The sequence below is a fragment of the Poecilia mexicana genome, unplaced genomic scaffold, assembly GCF_051168715.1.
Source record: "Poecilia mexicana isolate PSO_F unplaced genomic scaffold, ASM5116871v1 scaffold_12, whole genome shotgun sequence".
Lineage (NCBI taxonomy): Eukaryota > Metazoa > Chordata > Actinopteri > Cyprinodontiformes > Poeciliidae > Poecilia > Poecilia mexicana.
In genome coordinates this window covers 8,099,970-8,119,201 of record NW_028263381.1, presented here as the reverse complement: position 1 = coordinate 8,119,201, position 19,232 = coordinate 8,099,970, and the positions used below count along the sequence as shown (strand labels likewise).

The following is a 19,232-nucleotide window of genomic DNA, read 5'->3' as shown; positions in this document are numbered from 1 at the left end:
ACCATGCAGCACACAGCAGATGTGTCTCATTTGTGTCGTTTGTGTACTTCTTCAGCGCCAGACGTCAGCCACGCCGGCCTTTAGTGTCGGGGGTTTCTTCAGCAGCAAAGAAACTCGTGTGATGCGGACTGCAGCGACGGCTGCCGCAGTCGGACGCCACGATGCCGTGGTTGTTGTGAGTGGATCAGTGGTGGATGCTGGGAAATGGCACTTAAGGGAGATTTTTTTTTACCTCCTGCCCTATGAACCTGTTTAGTGGTGAGTGAGTGAGGATCGGTGCAGAGAGCAAAAAAAACAAACAAAAAAAAAACATAATATCACTGAAGGCTGGAACAAAATTGATTTTTTTATATATATATATATAATATATCTATAAATATGTATAAACAGATCAGACAGGTGTGCCTGGCACTGTATGCAGTTCGGTGTATAAACAGATGTACACATACAGAGCGGTATCATACAACATTTGCAAGCGGATCTGAAATAATGTACAACACGGAGTCGGCGGCTTTAGAAGGAACCGCGTTCAGATGCACAGATGTTTGCAGATCTACGTTCAGTTTGCCCGTCTCTTAAAAAGCTACTGTAGATGCTGAAACACACCTGGGCATCTTGCAGAACCTCACAGCCTTTTTTTTTTTTTGGGTTATCAGCCGCAGGGCCACACAAAACACCCGATGCAGTGACGCACGGTGAACATGAGCAGAGACATGTTTTCGTTACTCCCTCCAATACCGTGATGGATGGATGGAGAGACCCAGGATACTAGAAGGCTGGGATATATTTCAAGAAACCAATTTAAAAGGCAAAAACAAAAACAAAACAAAAAAAGAAATGACTGTGACAGCACAAAGGTATGCGAGGAGAGAAGTGCACAACAGGATTGTCTTCACTTTAGGTCCAGGACATCGTCTTCGAAGGACGTGGAGAGGGCAAACGCGCTGGCGAGAGGCGGACTGCCCTCCTGCAGCACCACCATCTCCGGATCGGCCTCAAGGGCGGACGAGCAGTGGAGCTGGACGTCCAGCTCCGCGTCCACCGAGTCTGAGGCTAACCTGCTGAGCAAAGAGCTGTCAAACTTTACTGAAAAAAAAAGAAAGAAAAGAAACTATTACAAGTCTCTCTCTGCAGTGTTGCAAACCTTACCTGTCACTGTTTGTTGACGTCAGCGCTCGAGCTTTGGGATCCTCGTCGGTGTTCTTTTTGCTCATCTTCCTCTGTTTGACTGATCCGCTGTCCGACTTCCCGCTCGGCTCCTCGGTCAGGCCTTGATTGATGTAAAGTAACAGAAAGTTGGTTACTTTCTGGTAGGCTGAAACAGGAAGTTTCAGTGCATCGGTTTTCACACACCTTGAGCTTTTTCTCACCGTGCTACGTTTAGTGCTGTGAATCGATCAGATTAATCACACTCTGGAACTGAATCATGATTAATCGCTTGCTTAATTTTGTAAGCTTGAAATGTAAAAAAATGCATGTTTTAAAAAAAAATGCTTAAGAAAATGTTTTATTGTCTCAAACTAATATTTTCCAGGTTTTCAAATTCAGGAAAATTTAAAAGCGCCATACTGCATTGTTGATCGCAGTACAAGTCCGTTCGATGTGCGTGATACTTACAAAATAGGCAATGTGATTCATTTGCATGATGTAGTACTAACGTTTTAAACGTTTTAGATCATTTGCATGCGTTATACCTCCTAGCACATTCCAACCACAGACTGATATTTTTTGCTGAAATTTTATCTGACTAGATCAACATAAAGTAGTTCATAATTGTGAAGTTAATTAAAAAAAAAAATCTGAAAATTGCAGCGTACAATTAAAACCAAATAAAACCTCCAGCATTTCATGCAGTTGTGTTCAGTCCACGAAGGAGGAAAGACGTGACGCTAATCAGAGAAGCAGCTAAAAGCTCAGAGATCCATAAATCAAATGTCAAAATCTGTTGAAAGGACCACTACTCGCCGTACAGTCTACAAATTTAGCCTTTATAGAAGAGCAACACAAAGAAAATCACTGCTCAAAGAAAGGAATCCTTGGAATGACTTGAAGAAAAAAAACAAAAACAAATCGAATTCTTTAAATTTGGTGTTTGTGGTAAAATGTAAAAAAAGTTCAAGGGTGTGAATCTTTTGCAATTCTCTGTAATCATTGGTTCAGCATACCCAGCAGCTCCTTCCGCGTGCGGCTGGCTATCTCCTTGATCTCCATGCGGGACAGGGACAGCGAGTGTGTGGCGGAGATAAGTGGAGTGGACGCCATCATGGCGGGGGCGGGCGCGGTCATCACTTTGTTGACCAGAGGGGACTTCAGGGGCCTTTCGATGCTGCGGCCCACCAGGTTGCACAGAGGAATCTTGAAGATTTGCTTACATGTCGCTTCACCTGGTAGGAGAAATCCCACGAGGGAGTAAAAAAAAAAAAAAAGTAAAACAGGAAATTAAAGAATATGCAATGACACAATTAAAGAGAAAGTTTAAACAAAATGGTCAGAGGCAGAAATGCCAAAGAAATCACACAAAGAGAAAAGTGGACAGTCTATTAAAAAACCCCACATAAAACTCCTGAAATGAAGAACTTCATTGTTGGGCTTTGCAGCATCTACTGAAAGCACTCCTTATACATTTAGACAGCTTTGAAAAATGTTGCCTTAACTTTAAGTTGTTTTTTTTTGTTACAATTTCTTTGTCTGCATGCAGAATAAGAGTTTTAACACCCTAAAGCTGTCACAAGTAGAAAAACAGGGAAAACTGATCACTGATCAATCATAACCACAGCAATACTGACGAATAAAACAAGAAATACATAAATATATGGAAACAAAGATGATTGTAGAAGTGAGGAGTCAGAGAAATCAAAACATCATGTTTTGATTTCAACAGTAAGACGATCGGTATATTTCTATGGATATATTTTATTTACCTCTCTATAGATTTTGCTGGTTGAGTCAGAAGTTTACATACACTCATCATGGGTGTGAAGATCTTTTAAATCTTTGTTATTTTTGTGATGCTTTGTGCAAAGTGGTTGGAATCATTAATCAAACCCAAACATTGATCAAAACTGGTTTCAGAATAAATTATTCATCATATACATTGTCTCTGACCTCAATCCTGTTATGAATTAGTGAACTAATCTGTCTGTGGCAGGAAATTAATCGCTTAAAAGAACTTCTTCAACATTTCTGCCAAGAGGAGCTGTCAGATATCCAGCAAGAGGCTGTACAAAGCCTGTTGCTTCTCTGCAACCTGAACGTATTCTTTTAACCAAATATAATTTGTCTTCATGTAGATATTTGACTCTGTGTGCGTGATTTTGTTGTATCTCTTTGCTTCGGGAAAAGCTGAAAATGAACAAATACTTTTTTGCTAGTCATGAGTGTACGTGGACTTCTGATCAGGACCGAAATATATAAATTAACCTTTACTATCCATCCTCTATAAACCTAAGCTCTCTTCCTCAGACACACTGATGATGTCATCTAATAAATCTACACGAAGCAACTCTGAGATGATTAATAGGCCTGTTTACTCAAACAGCATGCAGTCGGGAAATTAATCTTCCTAATGTAATATAACAGAATCTATTTATGGCACACAATCTAATATTCAGCACAACGTTCAAAACCTAAAGTCCGTTTGGTAATTATTAAATTATGTTGTTTTTCCCCTTTTTTTTCAATTTGCAGTGGCGCTGCAGCGTGCAAAGCTCCACTGTGCCAGCAGGAGGCAGTGTTGGAGTTCAGCAGCCTCTCGTTGCTCTTATGGGGCAGCTCCGTGTGAATGAATAGAAGTGATGGCTTTCATCTGAAATGTAAGTCTGCGAGTGGAGTAAAGGGAAGATCACCACTCATTTTCGACAGGTACATTGTGTTAGTGCTATTACAGATCGCAGTGCTGTCACACAGGAAGGAAAAAAAAGAGAGAAAGCATACAGTAACTTGGAATACATAATCAGAGAGATCAATATATTCCACATGCATTGGTTTCTGAACCAGGGGGAGCGCTGCTCTTCATCACACTGGCAAATGATTGGCACTTGAATGCCGGGGATGTTCTGGGTGCTAATTGAGAGTCCAATTGTCCCGAGCTGCTCGGCTGCAGGTCCTCGGTGTGTGTGTGTGTGTGTGTGTGTGTTCGAGCCAGTGGAGGTCGAGGGCGGCCAGCGACCGCCTCTGTCGCAGCACCTCGCTCTCATTACTGATGCAATTACATCAAATGAAAACCTCCCCACGGAGCAGACGCGGCGAGCGCGCAGGCGGTTAGAGCCTGAGATTTTTGTCAGCAAGACCCCTTCTTTCTTTCTTTCTTTTCTGTTTTTTTTTCTCACCCCATCTTCATCCCCCATCATCAGACTGTGGCACCGCTGTTTGGACTCCCACTTTGGATCGAAGAGCGGGCTGACAAAAGTCTCCATGGCGACAGTGCAATCTGTAAATCATGCTGCGACAAACGTGTCTTCTCCTTCCCTCTCTGCCTCGTTCGCCCTCCCTCTCCTCCTCCTGGCATACCTTTCCTGCGTCTCCGCCTCTTTTCTCTCCCCGCAATTATAAAGCCCTCCTTCTCGACTGACGTTATCACCTCCGCTTCACTCCTCTCTCTGCGCTCTATCCCTTCTTTTGCCCTCTTGCTCCCTTCTCAAGCTAATGCTTTAATTAGTTGAGACGGAAAGGGAGGGAGGGAGGACGGGGGAAGACATAACGTTCACTTAACATTCAACCAACGTCCAAGTCAACATGCCGCCTTGGAGCAGACAGGGTGATACACTCTGGGAAAGTGTGTGTGTGAGTGTGTGTGTTAGTGGGGCAGCTTTATGAGGGGGTGGAGGGGTATTTTATGAGCTGAGGATGAGAATCCTGCAGTACCTTCAGCGTCCTTAGACATGTACAGGGAAAGCTTGGTACCATAGGGGATCCGTATTGAATCTGAACCAGGAATGAAGAAGAGGGTTACACAAACTGAACACACACAGTAACACAGATTTAGGTGCAGAAACACACACAGACACGCACACACACACACACACACACACACACACGCACGCACGCACGCACGCACACACACACACACACTCACGCGCAGTCTTAGTTGTCTGGGTGGTGCAGAACGACACACACAACTAGAAACAACAGGGCAGAAAATGAAAATCCCTCCGAGAGAACTGATTACTGCAGCGGCCTAAGAGCATAAATCCTGCCCTCGGCTAATTGCAGCAGCAACAGCCAAACCTTTCTTCCTGTTAGCCTTAATGGGACCTGTAAATAACTGCTCCCCTCAGTACGGATGAGGCTTAATGGCGCGGGCAACTCATTTAATAACCGTGTTTCTCTATCTTTGTCCTCCAGTCCAAGTTACCAACATCAACAGATGTAAAATCCGATGAACAAGGAGCGGATCTCCTCCTCCTCCACCTCCTCCTCCTCCTCCTCAATCCATCAGCGCATCGGCTCAGGATGGCTGACACAGCATTGAGAGGGAAGGGAGACTGGATGAGGAAATATGGACACCATTAGGAGTTAAAAGTGGGTTAAAATGATCCCAACAATCCCTGAAATCAATGCTGTTGATAGAAAGGATGCAGGTAAATAGTCTGATATATCCGTCCGTCCAGATTATTTTCTAATCTATCCCTGATTTCAGATGAATGTTGTGCTAGTTATTTACTAGTTATTTCGATTATCCTCTGTCCTAATCTGTACTTGAAACATCATATCCGTACGGGATTTAGCTGCAACGTTGTCAGATTTTAAGCGCGAGCAGCAATGACACGACTGGCTCGGTTCGCGACACACTTCGCGCAAAGGAGACAAACGGGAGAAAGAAACTTGAAACCGTAGCAACACGTTTCCCCCAGCACCTCCACCCGTAGTGAACATGGAGCGATAGGTTAAGAAAGTCGTCTGTCCTGAAACAGAGTCGGAAGAAAAGGTCTCAGTCGAGGTAAGAGAAAACCTGCATAGGAACTGAATTGTGCATAACTAACCCTATCAAACTGTGCAGTCGCAGAGTCGTCCTGCAGAGTTCACTTCATGCCAAATGTCAAACTGAAGCCTGTGAGGGCATCCACAGTCACATAGCTCTGCAGACATCTGAACACCTTCCAGACAACAACTCCCCAACCCCCCCTCCTCTCCCTCCCCTCCCGCCTTCTCGCCCCGGTGCTTTTTATGTGCAGGGCCTTTACCGTCTCCGAGCGGTGAAGGAAATACGGGCATCTCGTAGCCTGTGGGCGTCTGGGGGGAGCTCTGAGAGCTGGTGTCTCTGGAACTGCAGTTGGAGGCTGAGCTCACCGGCGCCGACGAGACAAAATAGATGTCCGACTGTGGGCGGAATAAAACACAGAAGCACGCAGGGTAAAGTGGAAGCGAGGTACAGCAGAGAGAGATGACAGAGGCAGGAGATGAAACAAAGGGAGGAAAGAAAAAAAACAAATGGAAACAGAAAAGAGACAGAGATGATTTGTGTTTGATGCCAGGTGCGCTCATTTTTCTTTTTTTTTTTTTTAAATTGGTTCTCTGTAAAAATTTATGACAAAGCTCATCTGGGTTTGATTGAAGTAACAGAGCTGAAAGACTGACACCAAGCGACTGCAAACATTCAAATGCTTGATTAAATTAGAACGGATTTAGATTTGCGGGAAGTTCACGGACTAGAAGCGCCTCGTTTTTAAAATGATTGAGTGTACAGACAGAAACAAATTATTCTACTGGTGCATCTTCACAAATTAGAATACCTTGAGAAAAGTTGATTCACTTCAGGACTTTGACTCAAAAAGTGACACTTGATTCACTTCACAAAGAGGAATATATTTCCAGCACTTTTTTTTTCTGCTCGTTTTGATGACATGTATCCAAAAAAGCAACATTTATTTTTTCGAGAAATTGGAAGCATTATATGTAGATACTTAGATTAGTTTAAAACAAGACTGAAATCCTGGGTTTGGTTGCTCCTGGATCTGTGAGTCTCCCACAAACTCTTGGAAAGGCTTTGATTCATAATCCCCACAAGGCTGTGTTTGTATCTACCTGCTTGTACATACAGGTGCTGGTCATAAAATTAGAATATTGTGATAAAGTTAATTATTTTCCATAATGTCATGATAAAAATTAAATTGTCATATATTTTAGATTCATTGCACACCAACTGAAATATTTCAGGTCTTTTATTGTTTTAATTTTGATGATTTTGGCAAACAGCTCATGAAAACCCAAAATCCCTGTCTCAAAAAATTAGAATATTATGAAAAGGTTCTCTGAACGAGCAATAAAAATAATCATCTGAATCAACAAAGTAACTCTAAACACCTGAAAAAGATTCCTAAGGCCTTTAAAAACTCCCAGCCTGGTTCATTACTCAAAACCGCAATCATGGGTCAGACTGCTGACCTGACTGCTGTCCAGAAGGCCATCACTGACATCCTCAAGCAAGAGGGTGAGAAACAGAAAGAAATTTTTGAACGAATCGGCTGTTTGCAGAGTGTTATATCAAGGCACCTCAGTGGGAAGTCAGTAGGAAGGAAAAAGTGTGGCAGAAAACGCTGCACAACGAGAAGAGGTGACTGAGGAAGATTGTGGAGAAGGGCCGATTCCAGACCAAATTAAATTTTCATCTCCATAAAACTTTTCAGCAGATGGAAGCATGAAGTGCTCCAAAATCTTCTGATAGCTGCTGCATTGATCCTGCCCTTGATAAAACCCAGTGGACCAACACCAGCAGCTGACATGGCACCCAGACCATCACTGACTGTGGGTACTTGACACTGGACTTCTGGCATTTTGGCATTTCCTTCTCCCCAGTCTTCCTCCAGAGTCTGGCACTTTGATTTCCGAATGACATGCAAAGTTTGCTTTCATCCGAAAAAAGTACTTTGGACCACTGAACAACAATGGTCCAAAGTGCTGCTTCTCTGTAGCCCAGGTCAGGCGCTTCTGCCGCTGTTTCTGGTTCAAAAGTGGCTTGACCTTTGACCTGGGGAATGCGGCACCTGTAGCCCATTTCCTGCACACGCCTGTGCACAGTGGCTCTGGATGTTTCTACTCCAGACTCAGTCCACTGCTTCCCCCAAGGTCTGGAATCGGCCCTTCTCCACAATCTTCCTCAGGGTCCGGTCACCTCTTCTCGTTGTGCAGCGTTTTCTGCCACACTTTTTCCTTCCTACTGACTTCCCACTGAGGGGCCTTGATATAACACTCTGCAAACAGCCGATTCGTTCAGAAATTTCTTTTTGTTTCTCACCCTCTTGCTTGAGGATGTCAGTGATGGCCTTCTGGACAGCAGTCAGGTCAGCAATCTGACCCATGATTGCGGTTTTGAGTAATGAACCAGGCTGGGAGTTTTTAAAGGCCTCAGGAATCTTTTTCAGGTGTTTAGAGATACTTTGTTGATTTAGATGATTATTTTTATTGCTCGTTCAGAGAACCTTTTCATAATATTCTAATTTTTTGAGACAGGGATTTTGGGTTTTCATGAGCTGTTTGCCAAAATCATCAAAATTAAAACAATAAAAGACCTGAAATATTTCAGTTGGTGTGCAATGAATCTAAAATATATGACAATTTAATTTTTATCATGACATTATGGAAAATAATTAACTTTATCACAATATTCTAATTTTATGACCAGCACCTGTATTTGTCTGCCACACCTTTTTCCTTCCAATTAACTTTCCACCAACAACACTCCGTGAACAACCAGCTTCTTTAACAATAACATTTTGTGGCTTACCCTCCTTAACGAGGGAGTGTAAGTCTGCTGCAGCTATTATTAGTCTCGTCACTGTGCAGGTCAGACATGGCTATGTTCTAAGATCTCCTTATTAAACTTTGCTTTTACTGGCTTGATTTTAGGTCTACACCAACTGTATGTCATCAAAAACTTTAGTAAATTAATTACATGTTTTGAATCATGTTATGGACATAGATTTGCTTTTGATAATATTCAAATGGATTGAGATGGACCTGAATGCTCTGGGTGGATATTTCTACATCGCTTCACGTCGTGCGGTATTTAGCTTTGCGGTTCAAATGCAGCCTAGTTGCACTATTTTGTAAACTAGATGTAAACTATTTCTGCATGTTTACATCTAGCTAGATTCATTTTTACATCTTCTTTTATGGTTGAGTGAAATTGTTGCTGTGCATGCAATTTCAAAAGAAAAAAAAATACATTTGCTGAAGATTTTTAAATATCTACGAGCAAAGATATCGGTTTGGATAAGAAGAAAAAAAAAAAAACACGGAGTCAACTGCGTCACAGTCTAAAATGTGCAAGACGTTTTTTTGGCTCTGGGCAACAAGCATGCGCTGGCTCAAAGAAAAGCCCTGCCCTGGTCGCGTAATTGCATCTAATCATACTGACCCTCGAGGCAGCCAGCTGCAGCTCCGGGACCACTGCTGTGTACACAAGGTTTCCATTGACCACCAGTCGGATCTCAATGGAATCCGTTGTGAAGGCGAGGATGTAGGGAAATGCGCAAACTGCAAACACAAGATGAACACATAAAAAAAATAAAAATAAATAAAAAATCACCATATCAGATCTATTTTTTTTTAAATTCATTTTTAATTTTGCTTGCTTTTTTTTAATATGCTTAGATTAATAGCTTGGCAGAATTTTTGTTTACGACACAGAGTCAGTCACGGGTAGTGGATTCAGGAAGCATCAGCCTCTCAATAGCATCTCCAAACAAAAACATGCACATAATCTGATATGTCAGCAGGACGCTTCTGGTCACACATGGTGTTTCCATGGCGACCGCCACGGGCAGGGTGGGGAGCTACCTACCGATAGCGTTGGGCATCTGGTTCCAGCTGAAGTGGAAATCGGAGGTGTTGGACTGGATCATTGGTGTGGAGCCGTTAAAGGGGCAAACTTTCTTATAGTAACAAATATCTGCAGGAAGATACAAGTGCAAATTTACGTAAAATAAAAGGGGTTCACTTTCTTTTTTTTGCTAGCTCTTTTGTATTCAGAACTACAGAAAGCAAGAGTGATATTAGTCAATAAGGTTAGCTGCTTTTTTGCAAGGTAGATATGAAAAGAAGTTTGAGTTATTGAAAAAAATTTAGCTAAGTAGAGAGAAAAAAAATAAATAAAATGTCTGTTGCATTTGTATTCATCCCCTTTTTGATTTAATCCCCCTAAATAACACCCGGTATTACAAAATGTCCTCATAAGTCACCTGATAAGTAAACAGAGTACAACTACAACCTCCACTTCGAAGCACGGTGGAGGCGGCAGCATGCTGTCGGGATGCTTTTCCGATAAGATAAGATGCAAAAGAAATACATTTCATTTTGTGGTTTTAACGTGACAAACAAGGATTAGAGCATAGGTGGATGTTCCCTTTTCTAGGTGCAAAAAACATGGTCCAGCTTTGACCTGAATCACAGAGCATCTAAAATGTGAAAAGTCAAAGGGAGACTCACAGTTGTAACACAAGAGGAGGCCTGCTTCACCGTCTTCATACACATCAATGGCTGCTACAAAGTTTACCTGCAGGCAAAAGGCAAGTCACTTTACAGAAATCACTCGAACATCTGGGAAAAAGCACAAAAGGCTAAATGTGACAGAAGGTCTTTTGGAGAATAATGTCAGGTCACGCTCCCTTCGCATGGCGATTTCTGCTGTCACATCTGAGTCTGCTGCTTCATTGGCTCGTTATAAATGTCCACTTAATGGTGATCTTTTTTCAAAAAACAAGACTTAAGCGACATTGTGCATGTGCACAAGTTCCTCACCCTGTTGGCGTCGACGTGATGAAGTCGATAGGCATCCCCGGTGCTCTCATTGATCAGGTCGAACTGGTGTTTGTAGGCCACGCATATCATGTTGTCGTTCTCCCCGGTTGGGCCGTCTACCAGCGCCATCACCACAGGCGGGTCACACAGACAGATTTCCTGTGGGTGGGGTTCGTTAACGCCATCGCTTTCTCAGATTTCCATGGAAAAACCCTCGGAGGTGTAAAAGCCTTCTTTTTTCTGGAACGTGTCGTTCAATATACAGACTATAACAAGCAGAACTTGTGATATAAAGCCTTTCTCTTTTTAAAAGTTAGATTCCATGGTTATAAAACACAGCGGGAAGTTTAAATACACTAATCACTAGTTTGAATGCTGTAGTGATTTGGGATTTTTAAATTATGCTTTTGACCTTTTAAAGGCAAAAAAAAAAAGACAACCTAATACTTCAATAAATTTTAAATTGAATGGAGCTTTGCTCTAATCCACACAGAGTAAAATATGCATACTCAGATATTTACTGCAGGTTGCAGAAAAACCTCACACTTTTTTCTGTCGTGACATGAATATTTTAGCATAACTGGGTTGCATCTTTAAAAAATTAATTCAAACATAAGTAGTAAAGCTTAATTAAAGTCGGCTAGTTTAACTAAATATCATTGGATGGTTATGTGTGGACATTTGTGTCTGTGTGTAATTTTGATCGCCTGTAGCAAAAACAAAAAACCTGCATCTAATTCGAACCTAATTGAATGAAATTCTTGTTTTTAAGCTTCGTAGAAGTTGGATGTTGTATAATGATAATATATTGGAAAAAAGGCAGAAATGAAGCATTGTAAATTAGTGACATTCACGCTGTGAACTTCAGAATGGAAATGTACACAAAAGAAGAAAAATATAGTTATCAAGTGTTAATGTTAGGTATTTAAGTATTGCAAGTGTCCTTTCCTGATGTATAAAACAACTAGAAAACTGTTTCATTTATTTGTTTTGGAGAAATTAGACCTAAACATCAACATATTTGAAGAAAAAAAAGTTGACACAAAGAAGTCACAGCATGTCCCACTATATTTTCACTCCAGTTTGTGCAAAAATAAACATTCATATAAAATAATATTCATTTATTATGTTTTTTTTTATTTGTTCTCTCTATGCATCTGTAAAGAGTTGGGACTGTCATACCCGTATGTACTGAAACTCCTCCACCGGGGAGTCTGCTCCCGTGGCGACGGCGCTGAACCGCGGATGCTTCCTGGTAATTAGGAGGAGTTTGGTTCTGATGGCTGCTACTATTCTCAGCTCGGAGCCGTGGTGGGTGTTGATAGAGTACAAATGACAACCTGGCCCAAAGAGGAAAGGAGACAAGAAGCACATTAGAAATGTCTCGGCGTTTCTGCACACACATGACCAGGGGCGGAGTTGAGGAAGAGCAGATCTCAGGTTATTAAATGTTGATAAAACATTTTTTTTTAAGGTGAATGAATTAACTTCAGCATAAATGCAAAACGCCAACTGTAAAATTAGCTGTGTCGCATGAAGGACAGTTTGAATTTACAGGCTTCACTATAGTAGGTTTTAAAACTTTACAATGAGATTGTATTTTTTATTTTTTTTACCTTAAACAGGACTGAATAATATCAGGAAACTACTTTATGGCGATATTGTGGCTGGTATTTGCAGTCAACACCAAGAGTTCAGTATCTCAGCCACTAAAAATCACACTTTGAAATCACAATCCTGCAAACATTGATATCGTGATGATGTATATGCGGTTGGGTTTACTGTGAAGCACTAGGCTAAAATAAAATCTTTTTCTGTGTTTTTACGAAAGAAACATCTGGGTCCATAAAACTGCCGGTGCCAAAGCCAGGAGATCAGTCCAGTACTTGACAGTAAATCACCAAAAAATATAGGTCATCAATCACCGAAACAGTTATTCAAGGTAACTGTGTGAGCTGATGTGAAGGACGTGTGGGAGAACCTTACCACTGATGCTTTCAGCGATATAATTTATTTTCAGAAATTTATGACGACTGGGATTTCGATCATAAAAACTTTGGAAAATACTAGTTTAAGTGCAGTTTAATTTATTTATTATTTTTTTTAATTGTGCTTGCATTGAATGTTGAATGTTCAGATTGAGCTTCAGTCTCTGACATGTTTTTTCCATTTTGTTCTGGATTACTTCAAATCAACGATAAACTGAAAAATTAAGTAGTTCTTATTTTTAATTAACTGTATCAAAGCCAATAGCTCCAATATTTTTAGTGTAAAGATGCATCAACCAGCAGAGTGCACTTTGTCACACTTTTCTTTAATTTAAAAATCAGATAAAGGTTAGGAACAAAATGCTTATAGGCATCCCTTTCCTTAATTTTCTTTTGGATCTAAAACTAAAGAACTTGACACATTTTTTTTCTCCTTCATGCATTATTTTCTTTAGCACAAGTAAAAATCAGAAGCTCAAAGAAAACCAGAAATTAGCATTGACCAGGAAAGATGTAATTGATGGATCTCTGAGGATAACTGATTGGTTTAATACAGAGAGCCCAGCTGTGTTATCTAATTTGGCACCGATAACGTTCCTCCTCTTTGCACTTTAACGAGTGATATAAACAGGAAGGTTAATTCTGCCACATGGCCATCTCTTGTTCTACAAGACCAGAAGTCGACATGATCCAACGACGGGTGTTTGCAGCTGAGAGGAGCTTTTGCTTGAGTGTGGTAGGGACCGCTTTGCACTCTGCTCACCTTTAGTTTTCTCCAGTTTGTTCTCCCTGCAGTCACACTTGCTCCTGACCAGCTGCCGCTCCTCCAGGCCTCTCTTGATGCCGCCGAGTCTGAACACGTACAGCCGAGCGTCCTTTCCTGGAAACGAAACGAGGGACACTTCTGTTTCACGAAGGTTTTTTTTTTTTTTTAAATTGTTATTCATTGTGCATCACATTCAACAATAAGGCGTTACATGTTAGATGCTGAAAAAGTCTTAAAACCTTCCAGCAGAACTGTAATTCCAGACACACAGTCAGATTTACACTAAAACGGATTAGATCAAAGCATGTTCACGTGTTGGGGTCGCTCCAATCAAAAGCAAGATCTGAATCCAACCGATGATCAGAAACAAAACATGAAAATCGCTGTTTAGAGACTCCATCCGGTCTGACTGAGCTTAAGTCGTGCAGCTGCAATTCGCCAAAATAGAGTGAATTGTACAAACAATTCACTCAGCTGGGATGAATACAAATAATTTTTCTTTTTTACATAATTAATAGCAAAAAAAAAAAATTATATATATATATGTATATATATATATATATATATATATATATATATATATATATATATATATATATATATATATATATATATATATATATATATATATATATATATATATATATATATATATCTTTCAATCCCATTGCTAAATATTTGCTAATGTGTGTTGCAGGTCTCATCATATCCCAGTTAAGAAAGTTGCGGTGGTGGAAATGTGACAAAATGTGAACAAGTTCAAAAGGCTGGGATACCTTTACAATGAGCTGCATGCATGTTTTCTTTTTAACGTTGAGGGATGTGATCTTTTAGTTTCCTTTCCTGCAGTCTACCCTCCCTGAGCCCTTCAGCATGACAGAGTTTAAGCTCTCTATGGGTCAGATTCCTTAGATCTCAGCATGAGATCAATGCCACTTTGGACCAGCTCGAGTAGAAAGGTTTGGCATGTTTTCAACCAGACAGAGAGAGAGAGAGAGAGAGAGATGATAGAGATTCATTTAGAGAGGATAATGAGTCCAAGCATACGCTGCAGATAGCTGATTCAATAACAGGATGAAAAAGAGTTGATAAAAGGAAATCTACCTCTGATGTGCAAGGAGGAAGTACTAAACAGCATCAGTCTTTTCTTTTCCAGCCTACCTTTGTCTGCCCGGGTTATCAGAAGGTCCTGAGGCTCCAGAATGTGCATCTGCTTCACTGCCATGGTTTTGTCAAACACCTGCACCGGGGGAAGCGTCGGCGTCTCTGAAACACAATGTAGCGATCCATGTCGTCAAACGAGGAGCGATAAATACGCCGCAGCTGCGGAAGGAACAGAGTTATTGACTGGATGTCACTCACCAGCACCGGGCAGCGGCGGGTCGGGGCCTGAAGCACAGACAGCATCATTACAGTCATCATCGGAGCGGGAGCTTGATATCGTGCTGGTGATTGTGTAATTATTTCAGAGAGACTGAGCTGGATTTACTCACCATCCAGCATCAAGACCCCCGCCGTGTCGGTGGCCACCAGCAGAGACTGACCCCACGAGTCGGCGCAGATGATCTCGTAGGGGAACGTGCTGCAGAAGGACTGAGATTCCCATGGCTGCAGCGTTGGGAAAAATGAAATGCACAATAAAATAAAAAAAATAAAAAAACAGGATATAAATCAGAAAAACCCCCCAAAACATTTGCTGTTTTAGTTCAGTTGGGATTGTCAAAATAATTTCTATTTCCCAAACACCAAAGATAATTTTCATAATATTGCAAATCCGTTTAACAAATGAAAAAACCCAGACATTGACTGCATGGCTTTGTAAGCATCATCTGAGTCAGTATGTGATTGACATGTTTATGTCAGTCACATTCAAGGATCCAGTCGACTGCTTGGAGGCTTTTGTGAGGATGCTGGTGAGAGACGGTCATTTTCTCCAGTGAAACAGATCCTGCACCAACCTGGGCTAGAGAGCCATTCAGCAAACCACTACTCCAAAAGCAATATATTAAGTCAGATTACAATACGCGAATATACTCATGGGGAAAGATCTTTACTTTTGAAGAAATGTCGTGAAGTCTGAAGGAACTAAAAATAAAGTGCTCGCCGTTATTACAATGTTAGGAAAAAGAGCCTTGAAAGCCTGAAGACATCATGTTACGTAGCTACACTTAAAAAAAAAGAATAAATAAATGGAATTATATAAAAAGAACATTATGAAGAAACATTAAAGTAACATATCAGCCAAAGAAGTTTATGCTTGGGCACAAATGGTCTTCCATATGGACAATTACCTTCCTCATTCATATTGATGAATAAGATGCAAAATGGATTAACAACAACAAAATCAAGGTTCTGGAGTGTACATCAAAAAGCCTCGATGCAGTCCAGGGAGAATCTGTGGTGTCGGTGAACGACGATGCCTCCAAACCCGAGTCATTCATGCTAAAGCTGTTAGGAGGAACGGACCAAAATTACAGCAAGCTGCTGTGAGAAGCTCTCAGAGTACTCGACATATTTGACCCAAGTAAGTAGAAGAATAAAAGTTTCACCAAATACTAAAGCAAGAGAACTAAACTGCGTAAAACAGCTAAATCTTTTCCACGTACATTGGTGATCCTTTTTGCTCAACATGACAAATAGACAACCTCCGGCATCATATTTTTTGGCGTTGCCGACTATTTTGCGGATGTTTTAAATGACAGAATCACGTGGATGTTTGCTCAGCGTTGTGTGTGTGTGTGTTTCTCTTTCACCTCTTTTCTGCACAGGCCTGTGGTAACGAGGCTCGTTGGCGCATCTCCTCTCACGATGGTCTTCAGCTTCAGAGCCTGGATGAGAGACAGCATCTAATAAACTACAGCAAATATTTATCTGGTCTTCTGTCTCCTGATTTTTTATTTTTTTTTCCCCTACATTTTTGGAGCCTTAAAAATGATGGTGAAGTCATAGTAAATTGTACACAGCTAAGAAAAGTACTTGCAGTAGGAGCTTCCTCATATTTGATCATGTTACAGCCACCGATTAAAGTATTTTATTAGAATTTTATACTAGATACCAAGAAAAAGGTCAGGAATAAAAGGCATTTATGTCTTTCAGTTATTTTTAATTTTTTTTTTTACCAGAACCAATCTAGAAAGTGTGGTGTGAATCTGCATTTAGCCCTGGTTAAACGCAGATACCCCTAAACAAAGTCCTGTAGATATGAGCACAGATCATGATTTGTCCGTCTGTTCCTCAGATCAGATTAACCATTGCAAATTTAAGCAGAAGAAGAAGCCAATAGCATTCACGTATCTCCGTAAATGGGCAATTTGGAGATAATGAAAAAAATACCATCCAACTGTACAAAAGGCTGAGCAGGACACTACGAGGTCCAATCACTCATTAAACACGACGAAAAATTATATTTATTCATCTCATGAGAAATTTCTCCCTTTTTCCCTTCATTTTTACGCATTACGTCACAACGTGGAGATATCCAGGTTTTCTGTTTTTCAGCAGCAAATAAAAAAAATAAATAAATAAATAAAGGGCAGTAGACACTCAAGTGGTCGGCAAACGAAGAGAACACAGGAACAAAACAACTGAGGCAATCTCTCCGAGGTAGCAGCACTTTGCGGGTTCGTCTAAAAGCAGTTGTTAGCTTGTCAGTGTCACAGTGAGCGACGGGCAGAATGACGGCCAAAACACTTTACACAAACAGGCAGGTCTGTAGGATTAATGGTTGGGATCGTAGTTTGGGATTTCTTCTTCTCCTGACTGGTTTAAACGCACATTAAGTAAAGGGATGCCTGGAGCGTGACGGCGAGACAAAGACCGCGCTTATTTGCCTCACTAAGGCAAAGCCCAGAGGTCATGATATCATGGGATGAATGAAAGCGATTATTCAACCCTTATCTATCTTTTCTTTAGACTGTGGTTCACTCATCTGGCTCAACAACAGCAACAACAACTGTCTGGATTCGATTTATCATAACAGCTGGTTTCAAAGCAGAAACACCTAAAAAAGAAAAGTGTTTTCCAAATTAAAAAAGGCAACTATTTTGATGCTTTTTAGGTTGTGTATTTAGTTTGTCTCTCTCTGCTCCCTCACACCTGGTTTTATTTACTAATCACAACACCTGTCTCCTGTTTTTTTTTTTTTTTCAGATGTATATTCCTAGGACGTTGTTACAAAACAACCACAAAGTTCAGAGAATAATAAGGAAAATATAAAAGCAACCAAAATAATTTTTGACATTTTCATTGGTTAGCTTTCTGGAGTTTTTTTTTTCCATTTTAAAGAAAAACATTCCAGAAAAAACATAAGTAATCCAACTAAATAACTTCTTCTTCTTCTTTTTTTTTATGTACGTCAAATGTTACAGCTCCATATTGTAAATATAAATTTATCTGGTGATCTTAAAAGATTCAGATGCAGCAGATTGAACAAATGTACAATATTGTTGGAAATGAAAGGCGGGGGGGGGAAACACCCTACCCTCTTCCTTTTCTGTTATTTGAATTTCATTTGATTTTATTTCCTATCAGCTGTGCTGTTTTGTTACAATCACTTCCACTTTCTTATAACACCATGAACTGTTCCCTGTGTTATTGAAATTGAAATGAGTTCTGTGATTTGGAGGGATGACCCAATGCTGGCATCAAAATGTTTACCTTTTTAGAGCGCAATCGTAATGAGTGTGTTGTGCAGCAGGTGTGCACACTTCAGTGTTGTTTTTTTTTTTTTTCTGTTGCCTTCTCCAAAACACTTGCACATCGTGTTGCTATGTTTGTAATCTCACCTGCCCTATCCTGACAAACTCGGCCTGCCGGGCCTCCTCCTTCTTACGCGCCGACTTCGGAGACTCGGGCAGCACGTCGCTGAACGACCTCCGGTTCAACATGTTCTGGGGAGAAAAGGGAACCTAAACGTGGAACACATAAAGTGTGGCACACACAGGGAAAGAGAAAGGAGAAAAGGCGTCTTAGAGGCAAACCCTCAGGCGGGAGGAGGGTGTTGTGAAAGCGCGGCTTGAACCGAGTCGTGTTAGGGGCAGCGGTGAAGGGAGAGGAGTGGAAAAAACACAAGAGAAATAAGAACAAAAGTGATACGAGGAGAGGGAGCCCTGTTGAGAAAGTCAGCATTGCAGTGGTACCCAGTCGGTGTGGTGCAGTGTGCGGAGGCAGACTGGGGGCTGCAGTGAGATGTAGCAGAACGCAGCTGAGCGGTGGCTACAGTCGCTGCTGGTGACAGCAGCAACTGGTGCACAAAAAGAAACACTTTGGAGAAAAAAAACCGACACCTATGGCCACCCATGGAGTTATGGTCAGAAATGCTTCGTTACCTTGTGCAGGTCAGGCATGAGGTCTTGGTAGAGCGAGCGGATCAGCATGTCGAGGGTCCGCTGGCGTTTCTGGGCAAAGGTTGGCGTCTCCAGTGTGGCTTTCTCTCCATTGATTACTGACCGAGAAGAGGGGAGATCAGAGTATTAGAAACACGTCGGCATGAGCTCCTGTGTGTCTGCGCTTTGTCGTTTTCATACATTTGACTAATAAAAAGTCCCTGAATTCGTGGTGGTCAGTAAATACAGGCGGAGACGGGAGAGGGGGTCCAAACAGAGGGACGCTCTCCTCCGAGAAAATCTTCAACCTGTGGGGAAGAGAAGGCGTTGCGAAATATTCCAAAGACCCATTTAAAAAAAGAAGCAAACGAAACAAATGGAGCTCTGCGTAAAACAACCATTACACCGTAAGAAGCG

General features: G+C 41.2%; 1 protein-coding gene across 5 annotated transcripts in view; it reads right to left on the bottom strand.

Annotated features, from left to right (window-relative positions):
• Positions 1 to 325: 325 nt before the first annotated feature.
• Positions 326 to 19,232, bottom strand: part of garnl3 (GTPase activating Rap/RanGAP domain like 3) — an 80,777-nt gene continuing 61,870 nt past the window's right edge. For 2 of the 5 annotated variants that reach the window (XM_088010847.1, XM_088010849.1), the window contains exons 14-31: positions 19,017 to 19,123; positions 18,819 to 18,934; positions 18,276 to 18,398; positions 16,245 to 16,319; positions 14,985 to 15,099; positions 14,854 to 14,880; positions 14,653 to 14,757; positions 13,489 to 13,605; positions 11,920 to 12,077; positions 10,738 to 10,896; positions 10,426 to 10,492; positions 9,782 to 9,889; positions 9,356 to 9,474; positions 6,183 to 6,318; positions 4,864 to 4,923; positions 2,166 to 2,384; positions 1,150 to 1,270; positions 326 to 1,058 (exon numbers count right to left, since the gene is read on the bottom strand). In XM_088010847.1, the coding sequence (XP_087866973.1) occupies positions 893 to 1,058; positions 1,150 to 1,270; positions 2,166 to 2,384; positions 4,864 to 4,923; positions 6,183 to 6,318; positions 9,356 to 9,474; positions 9,782 to 9,889; positions 10,426 to 10,492; positions 10,738 to 10,896; positions 11,920 to 12,077; positions 13,489 to 13,605; positions 14,653 to 14,757; positions 14,854 to 14,880; positions 14,985 to 15,099; positions 16,245 to 16,319; positions 18,276 to 18,398; positions 18,819 to 18,934; positions 19,017 to 19,123 (2,098 nt within the window). In that variant the 3' untranslated portion in view covers positions 326 to 892. The remainder of the gene's footprint in view (positions 1,059 to 1,149; positions 1,271 to 2,165; positions 2,385 to 4,863; positions 4,924 to 6,182; positions 6,319 to 9,355; positions 9,475 to 9,781; positions 9,890 to 10,425; positions 10,493 to 10,737; positions 10,897 to 11,919; positions 12,078 to 13,488; positions 13,606 to 14,652; positions 14,758 to 14,853; positions 14,881 to 14,984; positions 15,100 to 16,244; positions 16,320 to 18,275; positions 18,399 to 18,818; positions 18,935 to 19,016; positions 19,124 to 19,232) is intronic. The other 3 variants (XM_088010848.1, XM_088010850.1, XM_088010851.1) reach the window with 3 other exon arrangements.